Source organism: Ctenopharyngodon idella, chromosome 2 (genome assembly GCF_019924925.1).
Source record: "Ctenopharyngodon idella isolate HZGC_01 chromosome 2, HZGC01, whole genome shotgun sequence".
Classification (NCBI taxonomy): domain Eukaryota; kingdom Metazoa; phylum Chordata; class Actinopteri; order Cypriniformes; family Xenocyprididae; genus Ctenopharyngodon; species Ctenopharyngodon idella.
In genome coordinates this window covers 31,824,597-31,849,603 of record NC_067221.1, presented here as the reverse complement: position 1 = coordinate 31,849,603, position 25,007 = coordinate 31,824,597, and the positions used below count along the sequence as shown (strand labels likewise).

Here is a 25,007-nt window from a genome sequence, read left to right as displayed (position 1 = left end):
CACTCTGTCAGTTTAAATCTAGACTAAAAACGCATCTCTTTAACCTGGCATACACATAACACATTACCAATTTATATTTCCAAATCCGTTAAAGGATTATTAGGCTGCATAAATTAGGTCAGCCGGAACCGGGAACACTTCCTATAACACCGGATGTACTCGTTACATCAGAAGAAGAATGGCATCTACGCTAATATTAGTCTTTCTGTTTATCCCGAGGTTCACCGTAGTCAACCGGATCCGGGCCGTATCCAGGTGAGACCAAGGACCTGCACCTTGACACGACCACAACGCAGCCCTGAAGTATCAGCAGAGATTGAGTCAACTAGATCATCCCCTGTGAAGGCCTCATCGACACGACAGCCACGACACAGTTCCTCAACAACCGTCCATACCGGCGTGATGAATACGATCCTCAATTGGATGGAACTGAAATAAATACTTTTAATGTTGCGATCCTATTGGACTTATGATAGCAACCTGAATTGTAACAAATCACTGTTGGCCAGAGGAGAACTGGCACCCCGACTAAGCCTGGTTTCTCCCAAGGTTTTTTTCTCCATTTTAACACCAATTTGCCACTTGTCTGCCACCTGATGGAGTTTGGGTTCCTTGCCGCTGTCGCCTCTGGCTTGCTTAGTTGGGGACACTTGACTTGACATTTGATATTCAACAGTGCTTTTGATCTGCCTGCATTGACACTATTCTTTAAGAGCTGCTGTGCAGCCAAACAATGTACCAGTTATCAATGTAAAGCTGCTTTGACACAATCTACATTGTAAAAAGCGCTATATAAATAAAGGTGACTTGACTTGACTTGACATAGGATGGCTTGAGGGTGAGTAAATCTTGGGGGTAATTTTCATTTTAAAATGAACTAATCCTTTAAGATATCTGCAAAGTTTCAAAGATCAAAGTGCAAATAAATAGAGTTATCTCCCAAAAGAAAGAAGCGATTCTGAACTGCCTATAACGAGTTGTCAGTACCGGTAATTCCATTCTGACTTCTTGTTTGAACCCATCTAGGTTTGTGACAAATTTGCATAATGGCTGCCTATGGTCTTAATTGGCTGCTGGTGAACAATGTCCATTTTAACCCAGCTTCAAAAGTTGAAGTTGAGACAGGAAGAGTTTGATTTGTGTTGTCAACATGTCGAGAATCCAATCCACTTTGCATGCACTTCCAAAGGATGAGGACTTGTACTTGAACTGATATGGTAAAACCGACACCACCGCTACTGTTCGTATCACTGTGTATCAAGTGCTGAGGAAGATCTGGAGGTGAAATTCAGATAATGGCCATTTCAATTCCAACACGCATAGTGAGCTGTCGACCAGTCACAACAGACAACAGGTATATTTGACCAATCAGAGCAGAGTAGGCTCTCGGAAAGAAGAGGTATAGAGAGAATAAATCCATTATCAAATTGTTTCACTGTGAGAAAAGAGGTGATGCTAAAATGTATATTATGAGAAGATTAAATTGTTTTTTGACCTTGGATGCATGTAAACCTACTGTAGGAGACCTCAAACAAAATTAGGAACATTTAAAATAGCATAATAAGCACTTTAAAAAGTTCAAAACTATTTCAGGAAATGTGACAGGCTTATATGTATAAATAAATAGAATTTACCCATTTCCCAGTCAGTGAGAAGATACAAAAAGCATTATTGTAAGAAAGTGAACTACATCTGATGGATCTGGTTATCAAATGAAGAAATACACTCAAATGAAAAACATTAATAATAGTGACCAGACACAAAATTAAAAATGTTGGACAGTTATAATTTTATTACTGTGTTTTCAGTGATTTTTAAAAGCAGTATGGAGTATAACATCTGTTAGTGAATATGTCCGCTTCGCCTTTCTTTCATCTTTAATATGTCATTCTACATAAAAGTTCAGGAAGTGTCCAGCCTTGAACCCAGAGGATGTCTGAGCTGCATGATTTAGGGCGTTTGAATGGGTTTTGAGTAAGAACATCCAAGTGGCAAGTAAGAACATCCAACCTGCTGGCCGCGAGACTATGGACGCTCTCATCAAATGGCAGTTTTGGTGTTTGTAATGCAGAGCAGGTAAACAGATGTCTCAAGGAGACCATCACAAGTATCCTTCCCGACGAAACTGTTCCTGTAAGATATCCTTATACTCATCAAAGCCTCCGTCCACGCGGTGCACTCGCCCGGCCTCACAAACCCAGAGCTCCTTACAAACTATCCGGATTAGACGCTCGTCGTGGGACACCAGAACCACACCACCCTGACAGAGAAACACAAGTGTCAAGTTTCTGCAGACAACACTTAATTAGCTCATGCTACTTTCTGCTGTTTTGTTGTACATCAAGTGATTACAATTACATAATGAAGAAGCTTTGACAAATGTTGTAAACACCTCAGAACACATCAGATTTGCTTGTTCAATGTGGAGGACAACATTAGCAGATTCTGCACTTACTTTGAAAATGTTGAGGGCTTTTGCCAAGGCCTCAATCGTCTCCATGTCCAGATGATTTGTCGGCTCATCCAGAATGTAGAAGTTGGGGCTATAAATGAAAGTCAGACGTGTTTAAATCTGTGAAAGTGAGGGTCAGAATATGTAAATGCAGGCCATACAGTGTAAATTCAGAGGGCGTAAGTGAAGGTCAGTCAGTGAAAGTGAGGGTCAGGTGATGAAAATGCAGGTGTAAATGAGGGTTAGAGGCAGGATTATAGTAGTTAACTAAAACCATAGAGGGAAAAAAAAAAAAAAAAAAAAAAATTCATTACTTGAAATAAAATAAATGTTAAAGGCACAGTATGTAAGTTTCACTGCTAGAGGTTGACGCAGTGATGGAGCGTGGAATCATGGGAGTGGTCGTTTTCACCTCCACAGCCGTTTTCGCTTAATGGGGTTTTAATTGTGGTCCACCACAAATGGTGCAAAACAAAAAACTGTGGCTTGTTAGAAGCTACCAGAAATCTTTGGCTTTGACGATACAACTACTATGTCTACATTTTTCCTGGAAGCGCACAGTTTCCATGGTTTCTACTGACGGGCCGTGTCACTGGGTAAAACTGTGGATTTCTCTGGATTTAAACATTGTCGGAAACATTTGGGATAATGTAAGCACAAAAGTAAACAAAATATATAACATTGTTCTAGTGGGATATATGGGATTTTAATGCAAAAATCGTACATATTGTACCTTTAACTGAAATAAAACACAAAATAAAACAAACTTATTTTATTTCAGAAAGTTGCCAAGGCAACATTTCTCATTTTCATTTAGTTTAATTTGATGTAAAAAAAAAAAATAGTAAAACTGAAAAATTAATAACTACAAACCATGTTTCAAATGCAAATATTTTAAAATAAAAACAACAAAATTATTAAAACTTTAAATACAATTCAATTGAAAACTAAATAAAAACTAATTCAAAATATTAATAACTATAGTAGTATCTTAACTTAAATAACACTGGTTAGGTGTACATGAAGGTCAAATGGTGTAAAATTAGAATCAAAGGACATAAATTAGAATCATGAAGATCAGATTGTGTGTATACATAAATAAATAAATTTTATGTATAAATATATATATATATATTTTTTTTTTTTTAAAGCATAACTAAAACAAAATAAGCGTATTTTATTTCAGCTAGATCCCAATATTTCTCATTTTTATTTAGTTTAACTTTATGTACTAAAATAATGTTGATGTACTTACACGCAAAAAAGATAAAAACACAACAAAATTACTAGAACTTTAACCAGTTTTTTTTTTTTTTCTTCATTTTTGTTAGATGCAGCAGGAGCAAAAACATTAAGCCATGCGAGAGCAGTATTACCAGGGCATGGTCATCTGAGCGAAAGCCACGCGGCTCTTCTGTCCTCCTGAGAGACTCGCCACCGGTCGTGTGGCCAGTTCCCCCGTGATGCCATATCGACCCAGCTGATGACGGTACTCTTCCTCTGTTTGACCTGATGACAACAACACAGAGTAGCCTGTTAAAAGTTCAACTAAATGTACTTAATATTAGACTGTACATTAAAACACAAACCGAAACATCAGAACATGAAATGGCATTCAGGTATTTAACTTCCATAATGTAGAAAATTTCTTTGAGAAACAGAATATTCAAAAGGCAGGGTGGGTTGGATGACACTATGTTATTAGTTAATATTATTTTCTCCTACCACATTGAGGAAATCTGTTTAATAAAGTCAAAGACAATAAATAAAAAAAAAAAAAATTAAAAAAAGATTTTGCTCCAGTATTGATTTTATGCTGACTTTAAATGTGTCAGTCACACAGAAGATGACATGAGTAACAAAGGCCTAGAATCACTGGTCAACATCACAAAGAGACATTCTCAGTGTGTAGCTGTGAATACTGTGATTGAAACGTCATCTAGTATCTTCATTAATGAACAGGACTTGAAACATCAGAAGTGGCTCTGTAGGGGTCAGGGATGTAATCCTGATGATTTTTGATGATAATGTAAGTGCCAATTTGAGGCAGTACCGGGAAATCTCTTCAGCAGCAGTTCTATTGAGCAGACATTGAGGTCTAGTTGATCCACGTGATGTTGACTGAAATAACCAATCTTCAAGTTTCTGTTTGGAAAGACACAAAAATGTGAGACAGACATACAAGACAGACAAGGTTATAGTCTCTTCAGTGTTACAGTGAAGCTCACCTGTGGGCGTATCTGACACCGTTGATAGGAGTCAACTCTCCCATTAGCAGCTTCAGTACAGTGGATTTACCAGCTCCATTCTCACCCACCTACAAAGTCAATGAATGAATGAATGAATGAATTAATGAATATGCGCGCTCTGTTAATTGAAAAGTAAAAATGTAAAAAGAAAGGTCATGAAACCCCAAAACACATTTTTTGAGATGTGAACAGACATGTACAGGCTGCACATCACTGAGAACACTAAAAGCAACTAGTAGAAAAATGGTTATTTTTGCATTTTTCTGAGCATTTTCATTCTTCCGGGTTGAAAAACAAAGTCGAAGCAACGTCACGGAATCTAATGTATAAGCGTGCCTTCAGAGTGTGTGATTGGCTGCTGGGGCTGGAGAGCACGATTCTACATCATCCAGTTCTGAGTGCTTCTCTGCATTTATTCATGAGAATTAAATCTTTCAACCCAATCAATGTGCTGTATTACGCATGAGATCGCATTACAGCAGAGAATTCAAACAACATGTAACAACATCCGGAGCGCGCACCAGAGCGGTTTCTGAAGACAATGATGTAGACCAGTAATTCAAAAAGAACAATGGACAAAAAAGTAACTATGCCTTTATTCTTTCTGTTAAACTGACGTGTGTCGTTTGTTTGTTGCAGAGAGTAGTACTCGTGAATGGAATAGAGACTGTAGTGCTCATATATGCAATGAAAATATTATTAGACCTTTTATATGTTATTCCGCGTTTCTCCCTCGTTCCTGGGATTTTGTTATAGGTTTACATATTTAAAACACATCAAGGGTGCCCTCTACTCTCATTTTTTATGTTTTTTTTCTCTGTGGTCCTACTTTAAAGGGTTAGTTCACCCAAAAATGAAAATATTGTCATTTATTATTCACTCTCATGTCGTTCCACACCCATAAGACCTTCGTTAATCTTCGGAACACAAATGAAAATATTTTTGTTGAAATCCGATGGCTTAGTGTGGCCTGCATAGGTACGAATCAGCGTGTCGAATCATCGGTTCGGAGCACCAAAGTCACGTGATTTCAGCAGTTTGGCGGTTTGACACGCGATCCGAATCATGATTCGACACGCTGATTCATAACGCTCCGAAGCTTCATGAAGCAGTGTTTTGAAATCGGCCATCACTATATAAGTCTTTATTTTGTTTTTTCTGACGCACCAAAAATATTCTCGTCGCTTTATAATATTAATATTGAACCACTGTACTCACATGAACTGATTGAAATATGTTTTTAGTACATTAATGGATCTTGAGAGAGGAAATGTCATTGCTGCCTATGGAGGCCTCACTGAGCCATTGGATTTCAACAAAAATATCTTAATTTGTGTTCTGAAGATGAATGAAGGTGAGCAATTAATGACACTATTTTCATTTTTGATTATTGCAAAGAAATATTGCATAATTCAAAGAAATAAAAAGAAAATCCATTAAAATGGCGGCGAAAGACAAATATTGCATAATTCGAACTATTATATATTTCAACTAATAGTAATAGTAAACTAATAGTTTCAAAAAATTGTAATGAATATGTTCTCTCTGTTAACTGATAGGAGTTACTAAAACTAACCAAAGCAAAGCAAAACAAAAACAACACACACACACACACACACACACACACAAAAACCAAAACAAGTATCCTTTAAATGAGGCATGATGGCAACAGACAAATATTGCATAATTCAAACTATTACATATATTTAAACTACATAATAGTATGACAGTTTTAAGCCATACATAAAGATATCAAATGGATATTTTGTATTCAAACCTGTTTTCGTAATCAAAACGGAAACGTCTGCGTTTCAGCAATGGTTTTGTGTTGACAATCAACTTGCCAAGTCTCTTGAGAAAGAGACATTAACCAGGGACATTTTCTTAGGCAAAAAAACCCAGATAAATGTATATTTATAATTATCTAGGTTTTAATGCTGTTCTGAATCAATGTCCATCATAACAGACATTAAAAAAGGCTAAATTCTAAACAATGCTAATAATGATCGCTTCAGAAAAGATCAGTAAGCTCTGGAAATATTTCAAGCAGAACATTCACACAGTGTCAAATCTTCTATTGCAAGCACATACGATGCAAATACGAGACTCTAGATCAGCCGAGACGCTGAGGCCGGTGAAGAGCCGCTGGTCAGGCGAGTAGCCGAAGTCCACCTCATCCAGCTGCAAGATTGGAGGAGACAGCTTCTCAAAGTTATCTGGAAAACTGTTGGGAGATCAGAACAAAACACTCGTTCACTTCTGACAGGCGGCAATCTGCTTCACAAACACACAGGAAGACGGAGTGAAACTGACCGTAAGATGACTTCAGACTCCTTCACTAGGGGCTTGAGTTCAGGCCTGTGACACACAGACAGATGGTGAGGAGGCAGCGAGTGAGTTTGATCAGTGAATAAACGTGAGCTGCTCATGTCACACTTACAGTTTCTCCAGCAGCTTGAGTTTGCTCTGCACTTGAGCGGCTCTGTTGGCGTTATATCTGAAGCGGTCAATGAACACCTGACAGAAGCACAACATTAACAGAAGTTTCATCTGGCAGCTTTGTCAATGGATAATAAACAATGTCAATGCACTGTCAATTTTTAGTGAACTGAGATAATATTGTGTAATTTTTTTTGAATATTTATGATATTTGCAGATATGCACAATGCGTTCAGAAAATATTTAGATTGTTTTTTCTTTCACATTTTGTTGTTGCAGCCATAATTCAAATAGAAAGTTTGGAATCATTAAGATATTTTACTGTTTTTGAAAGAAGTATCTTCTGCTCACAAAGGCTGCATTTATTTGATCAAAAAACAGCAATATTGTGAAATGTTTTTACAATTAAGAAGAACTGATTTACAAATATAATTAAAATTTAAATTGAAAAGAACAGCATTTATTACAAACAAAAATCTTTTGTAATATTGTAAAAGTCTTTCTTTTCTTTCTTTCTTTTTTTCCCCCTTCCTAAAACTTTTGAATGGTAGTATAAAAATATTATGCAGAAAAAACATTTTCAACATTGATAAAAACACTAAAACAAAGCACCAAATCAGCATATTAGAATGATTTCTCATAGAATGATTTCTGCATGAACTAAGACTTTTAAGGACATGTGGGTGACACATTTGCGATTTCACACATATCTAAGATCTATGTCAGCCTTCCTCCACCTTTAGACATACTGTCTAGGTACACTATATTGCCAAAAGTATTGGGACACCCCTACAAATCATTGAATTCAGGTGTTCCAATCACTTCCATGGCCACATGTGTATAAAATCAAGCACCTAGGCATGCAGACTGCTTCTACAAACATTTGTGAAAGAATGGGTCGCTCTCAAGAGCTCAGTGAATTCAAGCGTGGTACCGTGATAGGTTGCCACCTGTACAATAAGTCCATTCGTGAAATTTCCTCACTACTAAATATTCCACAGTCAACTGTTAGTGGTATCATAAAGTGGAAGCAATTGGGAACAACAGCAACTCAGCCACGAAGTGATAGGCCACGTAAAAATCACAGAGTGGGGTCAGCGCATGCTGAGGCGCACAGTGAGCAGAAGTCACCAACTTTCTGCAGAGTCAATAGCTACAGACCTTCAAACTTCATTTGGCCTGAACAGTGCGTAGAGAGCTTCATGGAATGGGTTTCCATGGCCAAGCAGCTGCATCCAAGCCTTACATCACCAAGTGCAATGCAAAGCGTCGGATGCAGTGGTGTAAAGCAAGCCGCCACTGGACTCTAGAGCAGTGGAGATGTGTTCTCTGGAGTGACGAATCATGCTTCTCTGTCTGGCAATCCGATGGACGAGTCTGGGTTTGGTGGTTACCAGAAGAACGGTACTTGCACGACTGCATTGTGCCAAGTTTAAAGTTTAGCGGAGGGGGAATTATGGTGTGGTGTTATTTTTCAGGGTTTGGGCTTGGCCCCTTAGTTCCAGTGAAAGGAACTCTTAATGCTTCAGCATACCAAGACATTTTGGACAATTTCATGCTCCCACCTTTATGGGAACAGTTTGGGGATGGCCCCTTCCTGTTCCAACATGACTGCGCACCAGTGCACAAAGCAAGGTCTATAAAGACATGGATGAGCGAGTGGAGACTGCGAGCCAGGTGATGTTCTGATGTTTCAAGTCCTGTTCACTGCCTGACCTCACAAATGCGCTTCTAGAAAAATGGTCAAAAGTTCCCATAAACACACTCCTAAACCTTGTGGAAAGCCTTCCCAGAAGAGTTGAGGCTGTTATAGCTGCAAAGGGTGGGCCAACTCCCTACAGATTAATAATGGGATGTCATTAAAGTTCATGTGCACGTAAAAGCAGGCATCCCAAAACTTTTGGCAATATAGTGTAAGTCTAGGTAATCTAGGTAATGTCTAGGTAATGTTCTGCAGCAGTTATGCAGAGAAGCTGGGTTGACCTGCTTTGATACCTGTATATGTTCTCTGTACTGTAACTGAGCTTCATATTCTCTTTGCTGGTTCTTTAGTCGGTCTTCTTTGGTCTTGATGAAGTTCTCATAATCGCCGCGGTAACTCTCCAGCCGCTGGGAGTGCAGGTGTATGATGTCTGTTACCACGGCATTCAAGAAGTTACGATCGTGAGACACCACAAGGATGGTGGACTGCCATGTCTAGGGTAAAAGTAAGGTACAATTATTTCCAAAACTTTTGGCAATTAAAACATTTTGTTCCATTAGTTTTCATTTAGAACTGTTAAATGCCAAAATGTCAGCCATTAAAGCAAACTACTGAACTATCTGTCTTAGAAGACACTTACTTGTAAATAGTTTTCCAGCCACAGAATGGCTCTTACATCCAACATGTTTGTGGGCTCTGTATAGAAGTGATGAATGAAAGATATGTATCAATATTTAACGCTGAATATTAATGTAAGTACCAGACTCAGTACATTTTACTCACCATCAAGTAACAAAAGATCAGGCCTGAAAAAAGCATAAAAAAAACAATCATTACTATCACAAAGTACTTTAAATAACTTTTTATTTTAAAAATCTGATTAGTCAACCAAAGCAACCTTTTAAATTACACAAATATAATAATTTTATAAAATTATGATATAATAGTATAATAAATTTATTTGCAATATAGGCTGCACCAACATTTCTAAAATGATATTATTTTCAAAGTTATAATACGTATTTGTGAATTACGAATAATAAACTCACCGTGCAAACAGGGCTCTTGCTAAAGCTAACCTCATCCTCCAGCCTCCAGAAAACTCCCTACAGGAAACACACACACATCAAGAACCACTGCAGAACACATTCACTTATAAAGGCTTTTATTTACAGAAAAGATGAGAAAGAGAGAAGAACAGAAACAACAGTTTAGCAAGTAACCATCACTGCATGGCTACATACTCACTTGGTTGCTTGCTGTTGCATTTTGGGTGAAAAGCCTAAACCAGCAAGGATAACTGATGCTCTGAAAGAGTGGGGAGAGGAAAAAAAGCATCAGATGACCTTTTCATTAGACTGTTTGACTATGCTCACATGTCCTAAATAACAATGTGAAACCTAATCAACAAACAAAAAAAAATTATGTGTAAAATGATCTCACACCTGTTCCAATTTATTTGATAAACAAGCAAATCATTTTCTACTCACCTGGCAGGTGCTTTGTCAGCTTCAATTTCTTCCAGTTTAGCATAAATTTCAGAAAGACGGACACTTTCTAGCCCATCTGCACTGAAAGATTGAAGGAAAGACACAGAAACAGGAGTTTTAGCTAAAAGTAGAAATATTATTAAATATAGCCCCATTATAATCTGCATTTGAAAATGGTCAGGTTATATACTTTACAAATCTTTTACGCTGTGTTTATACCAAAAAGTGCACTGGTTAACTGAACAATATGTTTATATGTAAAAAAAAAAAAAAAAATAAATAATAATAAAAAAATAAATAAAAACAAATTGAGGTAACAGAATAAAGGACAACAAAAACAGCAGTGTCCACCACACCACACCGCACTATGTGATACAAACATACAACATATTTAAATGTGTGAGGCACTGGTCAGTGTATGGTGGGCTGTAGTTGACGTACGTTCCATTCGCGATATGTGCATTGAGTGAACGCTCTTCCTTCAGCAGCTCCTCTCGAACGGTGTCACTCTCTAGAACACTCTGTAGAGCCACGGTGTCGTCTCCAGCCACTTCCTGCTCTACGTGCAGAATGGAAATGTGCAAAGGGACGCGTAGGCTCCGACTCGCCAACATCTTCAACAGAGTGGTCTTACCGAGCCCATTACGCCCAATAAGACCGTAGCGCCTGCCACTGGCCAGAGACAGTTCAGTGCCCTGCAGCAGACATCTGCACTCGGGAACAAAATAACTTATGGTTTAAAAACACAAGAGATGCATTTCTATTAAAACAGTTGTTACAACAATAAAACACAAGAGGCCATATATTATATATATATATATATATATATATATATAGAGAGAGAGAGAGAGAGATTGATAAATCAATGTTAATAAGAAAAAACTTATTAACATTATAAGTGAACCTCAAGGAACATTAAAATAAAAAAAAAAAACATTTCATGACCCCTCAAGTCATATTGTCGAGTAGTGAAAGTGCATTTGAAGTCTGAGTGAATGAGTGAGTGATGACATCAACAGTGTACTGCAAAAAACAGTAATATTGGCTGAAAATAATGTTAATAACCAATATGGTCTCAATATATATTGTGCAGCAGTAGTTAGTCTGATCAATCCTTCATTAATTAACTCTCTGAATCCATCAGATCAGTTACTAAATCACTTAAGTTATCCTTACTGTCTCAAAATAAAGAACGCTGTGTACTTATGGTTAAAATTACATTTCACAATTCACAACGATTTCAAACTTTTTTCTAAGAATGATATTTTATAATTGAATATTTTTGGTCATTTAGATACCAGTGTTTCTGTTAATCAAGTGATTTCTCACCTTTCACCAAAAGATACATCAAAATTCTCAATGCGGATGTCATAACTCCGATTCTTCCCAGATGAGTCGACACGATTTTCTTTCTTATTGCTTGCCTGACTGGCTGAGGCCTCCTCCAAAACCCTGAAAAAACACATTCATCAACAGAACAACAGTCATTCACTGACCTCAATGAAAGGGTTTTATTATTAGTGGACTGCAGCACTTTTTTGCATGAAGTTCATTTGAACATTATAATATGTAATATGAAAATCTCATGTCCATTTTAAAACTGGGAGAAAAAACGCTCCTAATTCTAACAGTCATGAACAGAGACTGGTTTATTCCAGCGGTGAAGCAGAACTCACAGTACAGATGATGTTTTCTGTGAGTCTTTCTCATTTCTGCGCTCATGTTTGGCTTTCAGTTTGGCCTCAGCTTTCTCTAGTTTCTTGGCATCCACAGTCTAACATAAACAGAAAAGATTAATAAAGTTTTTTTACCAGTAAAGTAAAGCATCACATGGTTGACGGTTCTGGACATAGACCTATTCAAAACATAACATCATAAAATCTTTTTACTCAAGTTTGAAAGCTTGCATAGGCAGATGAGATAATCTTACTGTACTTGGATTCCTCTTCATCATCCAGATACCATGAACATCATTAGCAGATGATGCTGAAAGAACAGAAACATTTGAGACACTCTTTTGACATTAAACTGGACCTATTTGTAATGTTGCTGTTTGAGCATGCAAAGTTACAAAGCACAAAGTCACTCCAAAGGGAGTTAATCTCTATATCAGTGAGTAAGTTTTTGTTCAATATTCCTCATTTAAATAACTCCTGCCCAAGGCATAAGCAAAAATAAAGTTGGTAGTGTGTTCAAACTCGGGGTTACGATAAGGGTCGGGGCAATTTTTCCCAAACACGCTCAAAGCGCTTGACCAATCTCAACACACGGGACCAGCCGACCAATCAAAGCACATTGTACTTTTCAGAAGGAGGGGCTTCATAGAAACAAGAACTAAACAGAGCATTACTGACAGACTGGGAAGAGAGGAGCTACAACAGTGTCAAATATGGGGAAAAATAATGTGTTTTTTGAAGATTCAAGCATGAAAACCTATTCTAGTAGAGCCCCAAAACAAAATCAAGACATTGTAAAAGGGCATAATATGGCCTCTTTAAGAGTTCACTGTACTAAAAAACTTTAACATCAAAATAGGTGTTTCCTATACAAAGATGATCACCAGCCATTTACATTAAAGTCTTAAAAATGCAGCAGCACCAAAACCAAGAAAAGGTTGTGTATTACAATTATGACTGTTTTTTAGAACAAAACAAAAACTTAATATTTTAATTGGAGGAAATAATACAATAATAAAGCATCACCCTTTATGCCAAAACTGGAATCCATCACCGGTATGCTATATGTCATCTAGTTGTTGTCTATCACCACTGAGAGTGTAAAAAATGAAGTACAAAACGAAGTTGAAAAATTAAATAAATATCTCACCTGTGTCAGCAGACACTTGCGATAACTGCACTGGAGCCTGTAGCAGCATCTGCTGCTGACCAGAGTCACACTTCGTCCTGACAAGAACAAACAAACTTATGGATTTTCTGTGGTTTTCTTATCTGTCAACAGAGGTTTAGTAAAAGCAGCTTTCATATTTAAGGGTGGCCAGTGTCACAGCAAAGGCATAAAAACAGGAAAACAGGCACATGTATGTCATCCATCAAGTGATTTACTGATTAAATGAATTTGTCATGCATCCATTTCATTTTTAAATGAAAATGTTTACTTTGCTGAAGTCTCACAGATTGATGGCTCATTTTTAAGAAAAACCACGACGACAGAAGATGTTAGAGAGAGGTTAGAGAGCTTCCTTTTCATAACTCTGAAATTTCAAAGTAATGATAACTTTATATAACAGTTAGTTCTGGTTCTTGAATCTGATTGGCTGAAAGTATTTTCCAGCCATGCAATATTCTACTAATATCACACAGAAACGGTTTTAATTTGTATCACTCTGCTTGTTTCAGCCACATCTATACTTTCAGCATTTCTCACAGCAAGCATCAGTGGAGAATCAAACCCACTATAATTTTACAAGTAATACTGTTATTGTGTCATGGAATGTAGTTTTAAGAGTTTTTAGGCGAGAATGTTTTTGCAAACTACAATCTATCATATGGGCAATCTTTGGTCTTATTAATCCATTACCTGTTCCAGAGCAAATCAATTTGGCTAAGTTAAAAGTTAAGTTTCATAACTATTTTTATTTAATTGAATCCTGTACTAACTGGAGTGCTGCTTTTGTACTTTTGATTGAATTGTTTGCTTGTGTTTATTTCCTATTGTAAAATCTTCTTATACTATTATAATGGCTATTACTGTTCATTTAAATATTTTTTAATATATATTTTATTTTTATATAAATAATATGCTGTATTTAGTATTGAGAAAGGGTCTATAAGTGATTGTGATTTCGACTTCAGTGAAAGTCAGTAAGTTGACTGTCTAGATAGTGCAGTGAATGTTAAATATCTAATTGACGTTAATCTTATTACTAGTCTTCTCCACTAGATATCCTCTTTTATTGTGCGACAGTAGGGACTCTGTCATTCATTCAGTGCTTAACATTGCGGATGCAGTTTTGTTTTTCAGCGTGAAAGACATTCTAGACAGTTGTATGAACTGTCACTGTCCCGATCAGGTCAGTTCTGCATGGTCACAAAAGTTTATCATTTGCACCCATTATCAAGCATTGCCAACTTAAGCATTCAAGCACAAGACGCAAAAGAGAACACACATGCTGTGTGAAAAGTTTTGTGCACACACCTGAAGTAAATAAAATGAATTCTCTTTTCACAACTCCTTGCGCTTAAACTGACAAATTCACACAAATGTATCACAAAATGCCCGCATTGGCGAGTATCCTAGTAAACAGTCGGTTATGGCTTAAGTAAACAAACAGTAGAGAAAGACAACGCATGTGTATCATTATATTGGATCTGTGCAGCTCTTAAAGTGACAGTAGCCGTTTAAAAATTATATTAGTTAGATATTAGTTTTAGCTGTGGTATCGAAATTGGAAATCGAGAATTGTTAAATTTCACTGGTATCTAAAATTTTGGTGTCATTACCTTATTTATAATATTACAGGGACACATGGATCAAAAACAACAAAAACAATAACTATTTTATTCATTTATTATAATTTTTGGTGGTGGGGCCAGTGAAAATTGAATCATTGATTTCATTCCTATATTTATTACTAGATGAATCAGTGTTTTCATTCAAATAAATTTTTTACAGTCACTTGTCACCACCTACTGGTGTAACGTAACTGATACAATTTTTATTTGAAGCATCAAGTTCCTTTCAAAAGGTGATTTACTCTATTTTGATCACTACCGTAGACATCAGTGTTCATATCTGAACTATAAACTTTTATCCCAGTACTTCTGTGATAATTTGAATGATTTTAACACAGAAATAATGATACTGTGTGGTTGAAAGACTGTTTGTGAAGCTGTTTCAAGCTGGATCAGAGGCAGCACAGATGCAGATCTGAATTGCTGTGATAATACTTGTCAAAGGCTTAATAGACAGATCAAAATCTCTGTAATTTAGGAATAACATTACATGGGTGTTTGAATCGAGATCACAATCTTTATTTGATTAATCGTGAAGCTCTACTATGCTTTGTTATTCTTTATTCTATGATAATTTAGACTTACATCACTTACAAGTTGTTAATCTATGTTTAGCTCCTCTCTGTTTTTTTTTTTTTTTTTAAATAGAAAACTAATGAACAGTGAACACTGGAACACTGTCTTTCCATGGTTGAAACACTTCTTGAGCAATTACATGAGACATGATACACTTTAAGTTGTACTCTATCTTTCAACATAACTTTTGATGTTCATGCATGCTTTTTTGTGTTATAACTTGTATTAAAGAGGAAGAGTTGACTCTCGCTACGGTTTAAACTGAGGCGCTACAGCGATCTGTCGTGTCACATTTAAAGGGCAGCCGGAGCAGCTGTAGCGACAACAATTATCTCTCGTAAGCAACTCAGGTGTTTTGTTGTTGGATGTAAGAGTGAACATAACAGTCTTCATGTACTCCCGACATCAGAGCCGCTGAAGACACAGTGGATTTGTTTTGTTTGTGAAGAGAATGCACCCCCACATACCTAAATTCGTTTATGTCGGCATGAATCATTTTACAACAGACTGCTTTGTGAACGAGGGTCAATACAAAGGGACAACAGAAAACAGGTTTTGCTAAAAAGTTGTTACTTAAGGATGGATCAGTGCCAACTGTTCGTGATCCAGCCTACAGTCTCCAAAGCGATACTGGATACGGCAGTATTGAAAGGGAGAGCATGCACTTTATTACATTTCATCTGTGTTGTTTTACAGATAAAATGAAGTTTACCAGTTTATTAAGAACCCCCAAAATGGCATAAGGTCTGTATATATTTGTTTACTGTTCATGGTAACAAGTGTTTTTGTGTAATTCACTGTGTATGTTGATGATAATGCAAGGGAGAGAGAGAGTTTATGGATAATATTTTAATGCTTCTTGTACTGTGTTTTATTCAGCTGTTATTGTGATTTTTCTGGAGTGAAAACGGACGCTTCATCTTTTGTGTGATGTACAATAAACGTCACAAAACTCATCAGTAAAGTTTTGGCCATCATTCGGACGGGGTCTGCTACAACAGGCTTGTACTAATAGTGGATAAAAGTAAGATGACAACATAATTTATAACCGTAATTAAACTAAACTATACCTGTTCTATCTCCATTTAGCATATATTCTCTGGCTCTGGATCATCGGCTGTTTTTAAACAAATGGCTGATGACCGATAGTGAAAATAATTGCTTTTATTGGCCGATACATCATTGATTTTTACCACCAAATAACAATCTTTTTTTCTCTCTTCACACACACTCTGGTGCAAGAGCATGTTTCTATATATACAGCTTGCCATTCATTCCTACATTTGTCAAAGCCCCAATTTTGCAGGAGTATTTGCGGAAACATTCAAGTTGCATCTTTCCTTTAGTGAATTACACAAATACAGACAGCGCATGCAAATAACACCATCAGAGAACAATTCATTATTAATGAGTTCCCCCTCTCTGTTTCTATACAAATTATTTAATATATAGTATAAATTGTTTTTATTTTAGAAAGCATATGAACATCAACAGATTTTCCATGGATGCTGGATCAGATCATTGGCACTTACAGCTGGAGTGTGTTGAACATCTGGAAGCAGATTTTTCGAATGTCGTCTTCATTCTTGTCACCAACCTCTTGCAGAACGCCGCCGATGGCATCAAACACTTCCTCTGCATCCTCGAAATCTGAGCCGCCACTGTCCAACACGCCTGCACCATAAAACACATGTCACACAGTCAGAATATGCTTCTGGTCTTCAACATCTCTAATCGACCTGTGTCGCATTATTGTTCAGGATTTGTGAGGATATTTCACAAAGACAAGGCTCGACAGGCTCGTACAAACTGTAAAATGTATTTAGGAGCTTGTGTGTGAAAAGCAAATTTCTTAAATTTAATGTCATAAAAAGTCTGCCAAACATGAAATGGTAAAACATGTCTTAATTATCATTTTAAGACATCTTATATTTTGGGGATGAAAACATAAATCGTGATATTGATTATTAAACTTTAAAAGACTATGATTTCATCAAAAAAAAAAAAGTGCTGCACATTTCTATGTCACAAGGCGTTTTAGATTCTCAATTAATGAACAGTGCACATTTATGCCAAGCGATTGCTAGTGAACTCGAGTTGATGAATTATGACAATGTATACTTTATGGCCTTTATATAATATGTTTTATATGGTTGTAAGAATGCATATTTTATCTCTCTAATCTGAAAGATCAGCCCGCAATAGTATAAACATACATTTCAAAATAAGAGTCCCAATGTATTTCAGGCTTGCTAATAATTAAGTCACACACTAAGTTAGCCTATGTAATTAAAACGAATTTCAATAAATAGAAATATTGTTAAAAATCACACATTAATTGTTGTTTGTCACATGTAGTAGACCATTTTTGTGTCGTGGGTAATAGGAGGATTTTCCACGGATCGACCACCGCAAGTATATTTCAAACCCGTGGGAAGCACTGAGATCCCTAATATATCCGCTGATAGTCGCCTGCTTTCAATCGCTTCCATGTGTATCTGTGTAAGCACTCGGTGAAGAGCGTCAAAGATGTCTGTTACAACATCGGTATCTAGTTTAAACCGCTGACAATATTACTGAGGCATCATTCAGAATCCCTTAGAAATATTGCAAAAATCAAAGAGGCCTGCTACAGAGGGAGAATTTCTCAAAAATACATTTATGAACTGTGCAGAATCGCAGAATTGTTTTCAGATTTTAAGATCAAGGACAACATCACCAGGCAAATTTCAATGCTGCAGTTGTCTGATTCAAACGTGCTGAGACGAGTAGAACAAATTTCAGACAATCTGTTTTCAAAGTTGCTAAAAGATACTGAAGGTTCAGAGTACTTCAGTTTAGCGCTGGATGAATCTACTGACAGCACAGATGTCACACAGCTAGCAGTGAGGGTGTGTTTTCTTTATATATATATATATATATAATATTTTTGTGTGTAATAAGTTACTTGTGTCTCAGAGTGTGCAGACAAAACGCAAAAGCATTATCTTGCTTTCAAATCAGATGCCTGCTGTTTGGGAATGCAGTCGCATAAGAGAGTTCTGGAAGGTAATTATACTGAAGTACTTTGAGGTATTTCAGAACAACCAAAACAGTGCAAAAAGATCAGTCCCTGGGTTAGTCCAGTTATGCCATCCCATAGCGCAAAGTCACATGATTTTTTTTTTTATTTTTTTTTTATGCGCATCGAAGAATTTATCCTGTAAATGCGTTTCCATCGTAGTTTTTGTGCATGTTTTCTTATCGGATAGCAAATTTATCCGACTCAAAGGAGTGCTTTAGTTTTTAATGTGCATTTTTAGAATTTATGCACATCTTGGTGTTTCCATAAAGCAGTTTTTTATGCAATATCCCAAAATGTGAATAAAAAAGGTGGATGGAAACATAGCTACTTTGACACAAACAGTCAATTTTATTCTTGCAAATGCTTTGAAACACAGACAGTTCTGTTCCTTGGTTGAGTTTGAAAGTGCATACCCTGACATGGCAATGCATATAGAGGTCAGATAGCTTAGTCGCGGAAATGTCCTTGATCGCTTCATGGGATTACTTCCAGTTGTGCGCAGTGCTGGGCAGTAACTAGTTATTAGTAACTAGTTACAGTAATAATATTACTTTCTGCAGTAACTAGTAGTGTAACTAATACGATTTCAGTAATAATATTACAGTTACTAGTGGTTAAACGGATCGTTGTTGATCCGTGATCCGTACGGATCAAGCCCCATGGTTCGGGACGCATGTGATTCGCGGATCAATTGCAAGTTTAACCAAAATAGAGTGAAAGGTTATTATTTGCACGTGTTTTGTCTTGCTAGTTTACACATTAAATAGATATAAAACCATTCCAGCGCTAGAAGATGCAAAAGAGGATTTAATTCGGTATCGCACGCCACGCTGTTATCGGTGCACACAGACGCACATACATACAAGGCTCGCGAGCACACAGAGAGAGAGAGGCGCGCTTCAGATCGCTCGCTAACTCCAATTGATTTCTCTTTCGCATCCTCAATGCACTTGGATGGACACATACACGCATTATGTCAGTCAAAATACCCCTCTCGGCAAGTATTCTCGTAAACATTCGGTTATGTCTTAATTGAACGAGGTGAGAATTCGGATGTGTATCTATCGGATGTGTGCGTGCATGGGTCTTACTCTTAAAGTGACAGCAACCTATAAATACCTGCTGTTGTCTGTCATGTAAAACAACATAACAGCTTTAACAAAGATTAATCTATATTAAATTTATACAGTGAACAGTGTCATTTTACATTTAATTATTACATTTCTGTACATGAAAATTAATACTACAGTTAGACCTTATACTTTATTTGTAACTTTATGTTGTATTTATCTGTGATTGTAATTAGTGTACAGTATTTGTTCTTTTTACAGTCTGTTCACTTGCCTTTAATAATGTATTAGTTAGGCTAGTAGTTTCTGCTGTGGTATCGGAGTAGTTAAAGTGGGCTAAGTAATAAATGCAAAGTTACCCCACACCCCCAATTAATTTTTTTTTTTTTTTTTTTTTTTTTGTGCTGATCCGAAAAATGATCAGATCCGTGACTTAATAACCGTGATATGATCCGAACCGTGAGTTTTGTGATCCGTTGAACCACTAACAGTTACCATCTATAAAACAATTCATTACTTAGTTACTTTTGATGCCTCAACCCCTACTGATTTGAAATCCAACAATCCAATAATTCCTAGATGTATTTTCATAGTTTTTATGACTCGCACAGGCACATGAAGTCACCAGTGCAGCAGGCAAGCTTGGAATATGTAAAAGCTTACATTCAGCGGATGGAAATATTGCCATTACATTGATTTTGTCAGGAGAAAACATGATCTGAACACTGTTGTGTAAGTTGTGGCATAAAGTTGTGGCATTACTTTACGCTGGCATTACATGTCTTGACCACCCACATCCCTCTGATCATGATATAAATTATATTACTAATTAAAAATCTTTTTGGAAAACGAAACATTTTCTTACGAACGTATGTGATTTCTTTTGATAAAATACATCATGACATGTAACTGTATATCAGTAACAGAGAAATTCTAGCTACAATTAGCTTCAAGCTACACATGACAATTAATGAGATTAATACAACACTTTTACTATCAAGTCACTGTCAATCAACATTGAGTGTTTGTAATAACTTCTGACTGCGATCCAATATGGATTTTGGTCAAACGGTAAGGAAGAAATATGTTGTTAGTAACATTTTAGAAGAATTTTATGGGGAACACACACACACTTGTGTGGGGTGTGAAGGAAAAGTAATATAACTAGTAGTGTAACTAATTACTGTTGTCAGAAAATAATAAGTAATAATATTTTGAAAGGAGTAACTAGTAATGTGTAATAAATTAAATTTTTTGAGTAACAATCCCAACACTGGTTGTGCGCATATTTTTGAAAGAGAAGGGCCAATGTGATTCACCCTTCGAAGACATTAATGCACAATGCAGCTTTTTTGACTGATGTTATAGACATTTAAATGCACTCGATCATAAACTTCAAGAGAAACAAAAGATTCCTCGATGATGCTAAACGATGTGGCTGCATTTGAAGCGAAGATGTTCGTGCAGCAACTTCAGGAAGGTAATTTCACTCACTTTTCTGTTCCGCATTCACAAGAGACTGAACCAGGTTCATTTTTACCCAGCGTTTACTGTGCATTTCTCAGGGAGCTAAAAGACGAGTTTTGCGGACGTTAAATCCCTCAAACCTGTACTTGCATTCACATAGATTCCATTTGCTTGTGACATACAGGCTATGTCTGTCCCAGTCACTTGAGAACACTTCAGTGTGTGGAAAGGGCAGCATTTGAGGAGAAACTCATAGAGCTGCAACACAACAACATCCTTAAAGAAAGATGTAAGGAAGAGAGCACTGACACATTCTGGACCAAGTGTGTTCTGAAAGACACATGCCCTGCATTAATCCAATGGGAATAATAAAGTTAAAGGAATGTTCTCGTCTAACTGACAGACATCTGACAGACTGTCTTAGGCCCTGTTTACACCTGGTATTAAGATGTGTTTTGGGAAGTGTGCTAGCCAGACGGGATTTAAACTTTGTTGGCTGAAACCCCAAGTTTGGTTTGAAGACAAAAAAAACATACCAAGTACAATGTTCTCTCACCATTCCTGATTTCTAACACGCACTCACCGCATTCTGCGTGGTCTTGCAGCTATCAGAGTAGAAATGAAAACTGATGCTCTCTGTGTGTTTTTCAGTTGTCTCTGGGCACGTTCATATGTAAATTGCACAAGCTTATTTTGTCCATTAGACCGAAAGATCTGAAAAACCCATACATTTACTTGCCCATAGACCCTCCCCTCGAAGAAATCAGGACAGAAGTGGTTGAAAGTGGATTAAAACACAAGGTGTATATGGGTATGTGTCTCCCTCATCCACTTGTGATCCGTTCGACCTATCAACAATTTTTTTTTTTTTTCTTCATGTTCAGTATCACTTTAAGTAGGACAAGGCCTAGCAAGACTTATATGGGTAATAAACTGCATTTCTTAATCAGTAAAATTGCAAATATTGTCTTAAATAAAGTCTTACGCTGCAAGATGTAAATTGTGGCCCATTTTATGTGGTTTAAATGTGGCCCCTTGACCTCTGAACTTGAGTACCCCTACAATAAGGTTTCACTTGTGAACATTAGTTAACATGAACAAACAATACACAATACTTCTACAGCATTTACAAATCTTGGTTAATTTTAATCTCAACATTCACCTACACATTTTTAAGATCCAAAGTTTTATCTGTTAACATTAGTTTATGCACTGTGAACTAACATTATTAACACTAACATTAATAAATGATGTAAGAATATTTCACTCATTGTTAGTTGTTGCTTAACGCATTAACTGACAAATGAGACCTTTACAAACAAATCTATATAAAAAGATGGGATTAAGTAACATAATGCTTATTGATATGTATTAAGTAGGGATGCACGTAGGGATCAGCCACCATATCGGCCGATATATTAAAGCCGATAAATAATGGATTATTTCCTTCAGCTGAGATACTTCAGACACGCATTGTTCGCCATGATGGTTTTGAATTGCTTGAAATATGACTGGAGTAATTTCAAAAAGGAAAATAAAGTCTATCATTTAGGCTACATTATTATTTTTAATTTATAATTTAAATTAATATTAATAATTTAAATCTACATTTGTCGCTGCATATATATCAGTTTGGAGAAAATATATATTAACAAATGAAGGCATAATAAAGATAGAACGAAAATGTGCTCATTCATTCATTTCATTGTAACGCCATTCATAAATTCTGATGAATGACGCCTGGGACACTAACATGAATCGTGAACCATGATAATATTTTTGTTAAAGATCATATAATTTGCGTGATTCTCTAACATTCACATACATGACGTAGTTTATCAAGTCTGTAAATCAATCTGCAGTCTGTGATTTATTTCGCTGTAGTTTGCTTAGTTGTCAGCATTTATAACTGATTTCAGGTCATGACAGCAAGAAAATCATGTCTGATTGTATTTCCTTACTTTTGTCGATGTTTCATCATTTCAGCTTTCTGAATGACATAGGCTAAATAACCCATCATATATATCTCAAAACAACTCATGTATCACGTAATCTACTATATAACTGTTAAGTTGCCGTATTGTTCAAGAAAATCATCTGTCAGGCACAAACTATTATATTATAATATATTTATTATATTACATTATATAAATGAGGAGACAGTAAATCATCTGTCTGGAAACATGACACCGGTGTCACTGTCAAACTTCAATGCAGCTACTTTATTTCACAAATACGAACTTATACTGCATTTAGGCTTTGATCGACTTGATAACGTATGTGTCAATTAAATTATTTAAACGATAATGTCAGTAACTCATCAGATTTATCTGATACTGTCTGTTAGCATGACCAACACATCATCAGCATGCAGCAGCACTATTTTATGTAATGAATGAACTTATGTCATTAACGTTGGACTTGACACTAACAGCGCATATAAGGTATTACATATGTATAATAATGTCATATATTTGTACAATACCAGTGATATAATCGAAGAGTTCAGAGTCGATCTGTGGAAACTCGTTCTTCAGTATCTCCACATACGCCGCCATCATACACACACCGGGCCGGACACGAGGCGCATGCGCACAGGCGCATCAATAACACGTGGACGAACGCTGCAAGAATAACTCCTGAAGTGCGTGTTCCTCCAGGGAGCGCTCTGCGGCTCAAGAGAGTTGTTACATTCAAATCTCACGACATTTTACATGTGCGCTAGATCGTCTAAATGTACTAAATCCAAAATTGAAGACTGACATACAAATAGAATGTAATAATTCTCTATAAATGATTAAAAAAACGCCCTTTATATTTATCAGAGTGCACTGATTGGTGCATCGTGACCAGCGCTGAAAAAAGTAATAGGTACACGTGACAACGCTGTCCATATACGCAGAAAAATTAAATAATAACACCAAGAAACTTTAATGTCTAGGCCTATTGAACAGAAAACACAAAGTGTAAATATTAAATAGGAGAATTGTTATTCCATCATAATATTAATAATAGACAGAGCGTCCGCGTAACATATTCATACAACATAACATTTACATAATTTATTTTTGCAGTTATATTCATTTAATAGTAAACAGCTACTCTTAAATAGCAGTTGCTTATATGAGCAATTGTTCCCATCATTGGTTGAAACTCACTTATTTTTCGTTTATTGTATTTTCAGACTGTTCATCCTCTCCCAAGATTTGTCACTGTCGAAACACTAAAAATCTATCGAAAGGCTATACGTTACACATATACTTTTTTTTTATTGGAAATTAGTCAAACTGCGGATTTTTTTTTTTTTTTTTTTTTTTTATACTTAGTATTGCTTTATCTTCAAGAATGACACAAACGTATCTGTACGATCTAGATTTGTAACTGGACCCTTTAGCCATTAATAATAATTGATATGAACGGGATAACATTGTTCACTTAGACAGTATCTCACCTAGGGATCGTTATATCCAGGATTGTGATCGGAGAACATGTGAAACACGTTTTAAACTTTAAATCTGACTTTCATAAACTAAAATCCTTTTGATTTGGGCAACTGTTTATTTCTTTCAATTAACGTATGATGAAATTTTGGAAGTGAGGTGTATTTTAGTAGTGACAATTTTAGGTATTTTTAGCATAACTGAGCACGTGCCTGACAAACACATCTTTGAACAATTGTACATAAACATTTATTTAATCACATTAAAAACGTATTCGGTAGTGACATTTACTTCAAAACCATGGGATCTTGCCATGACGGACAGGGATGCAGTCTCACTTCCTGGTTAAAATCCAGTGACATGCATAGCTAAAATCAGACTAAAACTTTTATTGTTTCGGTAGTGATATGAAAGTATGGTACTGCATTTTTTTAATAATTTTTTTTTTTTTTTTTTTTTTTTTGTAAAAATGAAATTTTAATGAATGCTTTGAGTTTAAGTAGACCATAACATTCTCATAATACCCAATATCTGAATATCGTAATTATTAATAGTTCTTTTGTACAGTAATGGTTCATTTTGTACA

At 36.2% G+C, this 25,007-nt stretch overlaps 1 protein-coding gene across 1 annotated transcript; it reads right to left on the bottom strand.

The window, feature by feature from the left end:
• Positions 1 to 1,765: 1,765 nt before the first annotated feature.
• abcf3 (ATP-binding cassette, sub-family F (GCN20), member 3) lies at positions 1,766 to 23,644 on the bottom strand. Its single transcript, XM_051867851.1, has 21 exons — positions 23,467 to 23,644; positions 16,913 to 17,054; positions 13,159 to 13,235; positions 12,263 to 12,318; positions 12,009 to 12,106; positions 11,662 to 11,784; positions 10,774 to 11,040; positions 10,333 to 10,413; positions 10,091 to 10,150; positions 9,892 to 9,948; positions 9,626 to 9,648; positions 9,483 to 9,538; positions 9,136 to 9,336; positions 7,142 to 7,218; positions 7,015 to 7,059; positions 6,793 to 6,925; positions 4,681 to 4,769; positions 4,506 to 4,597; positions 3,829 to 3,961; positions 2,456 to 2,543; positions 1,766 to 2,260 (listed from the first exon to the last, which is right to left on the bottom strand). The coding sequence occupies exons 1-21, from the start codon at positions 23,540 to 23,542 to the stop codon at positions 2,102 to 2,104; spliced, it is 2,133 nt and encodes a 710-aa protein (XP_051723811.1). The 5' UTR covers positions 23,543 to 23,644; the 3' UTR covers positions 1,766 to 2,101.
• Between the last annotated feature and the right edge of the window lie 1,363 nt (positions 23,645 to 25,007).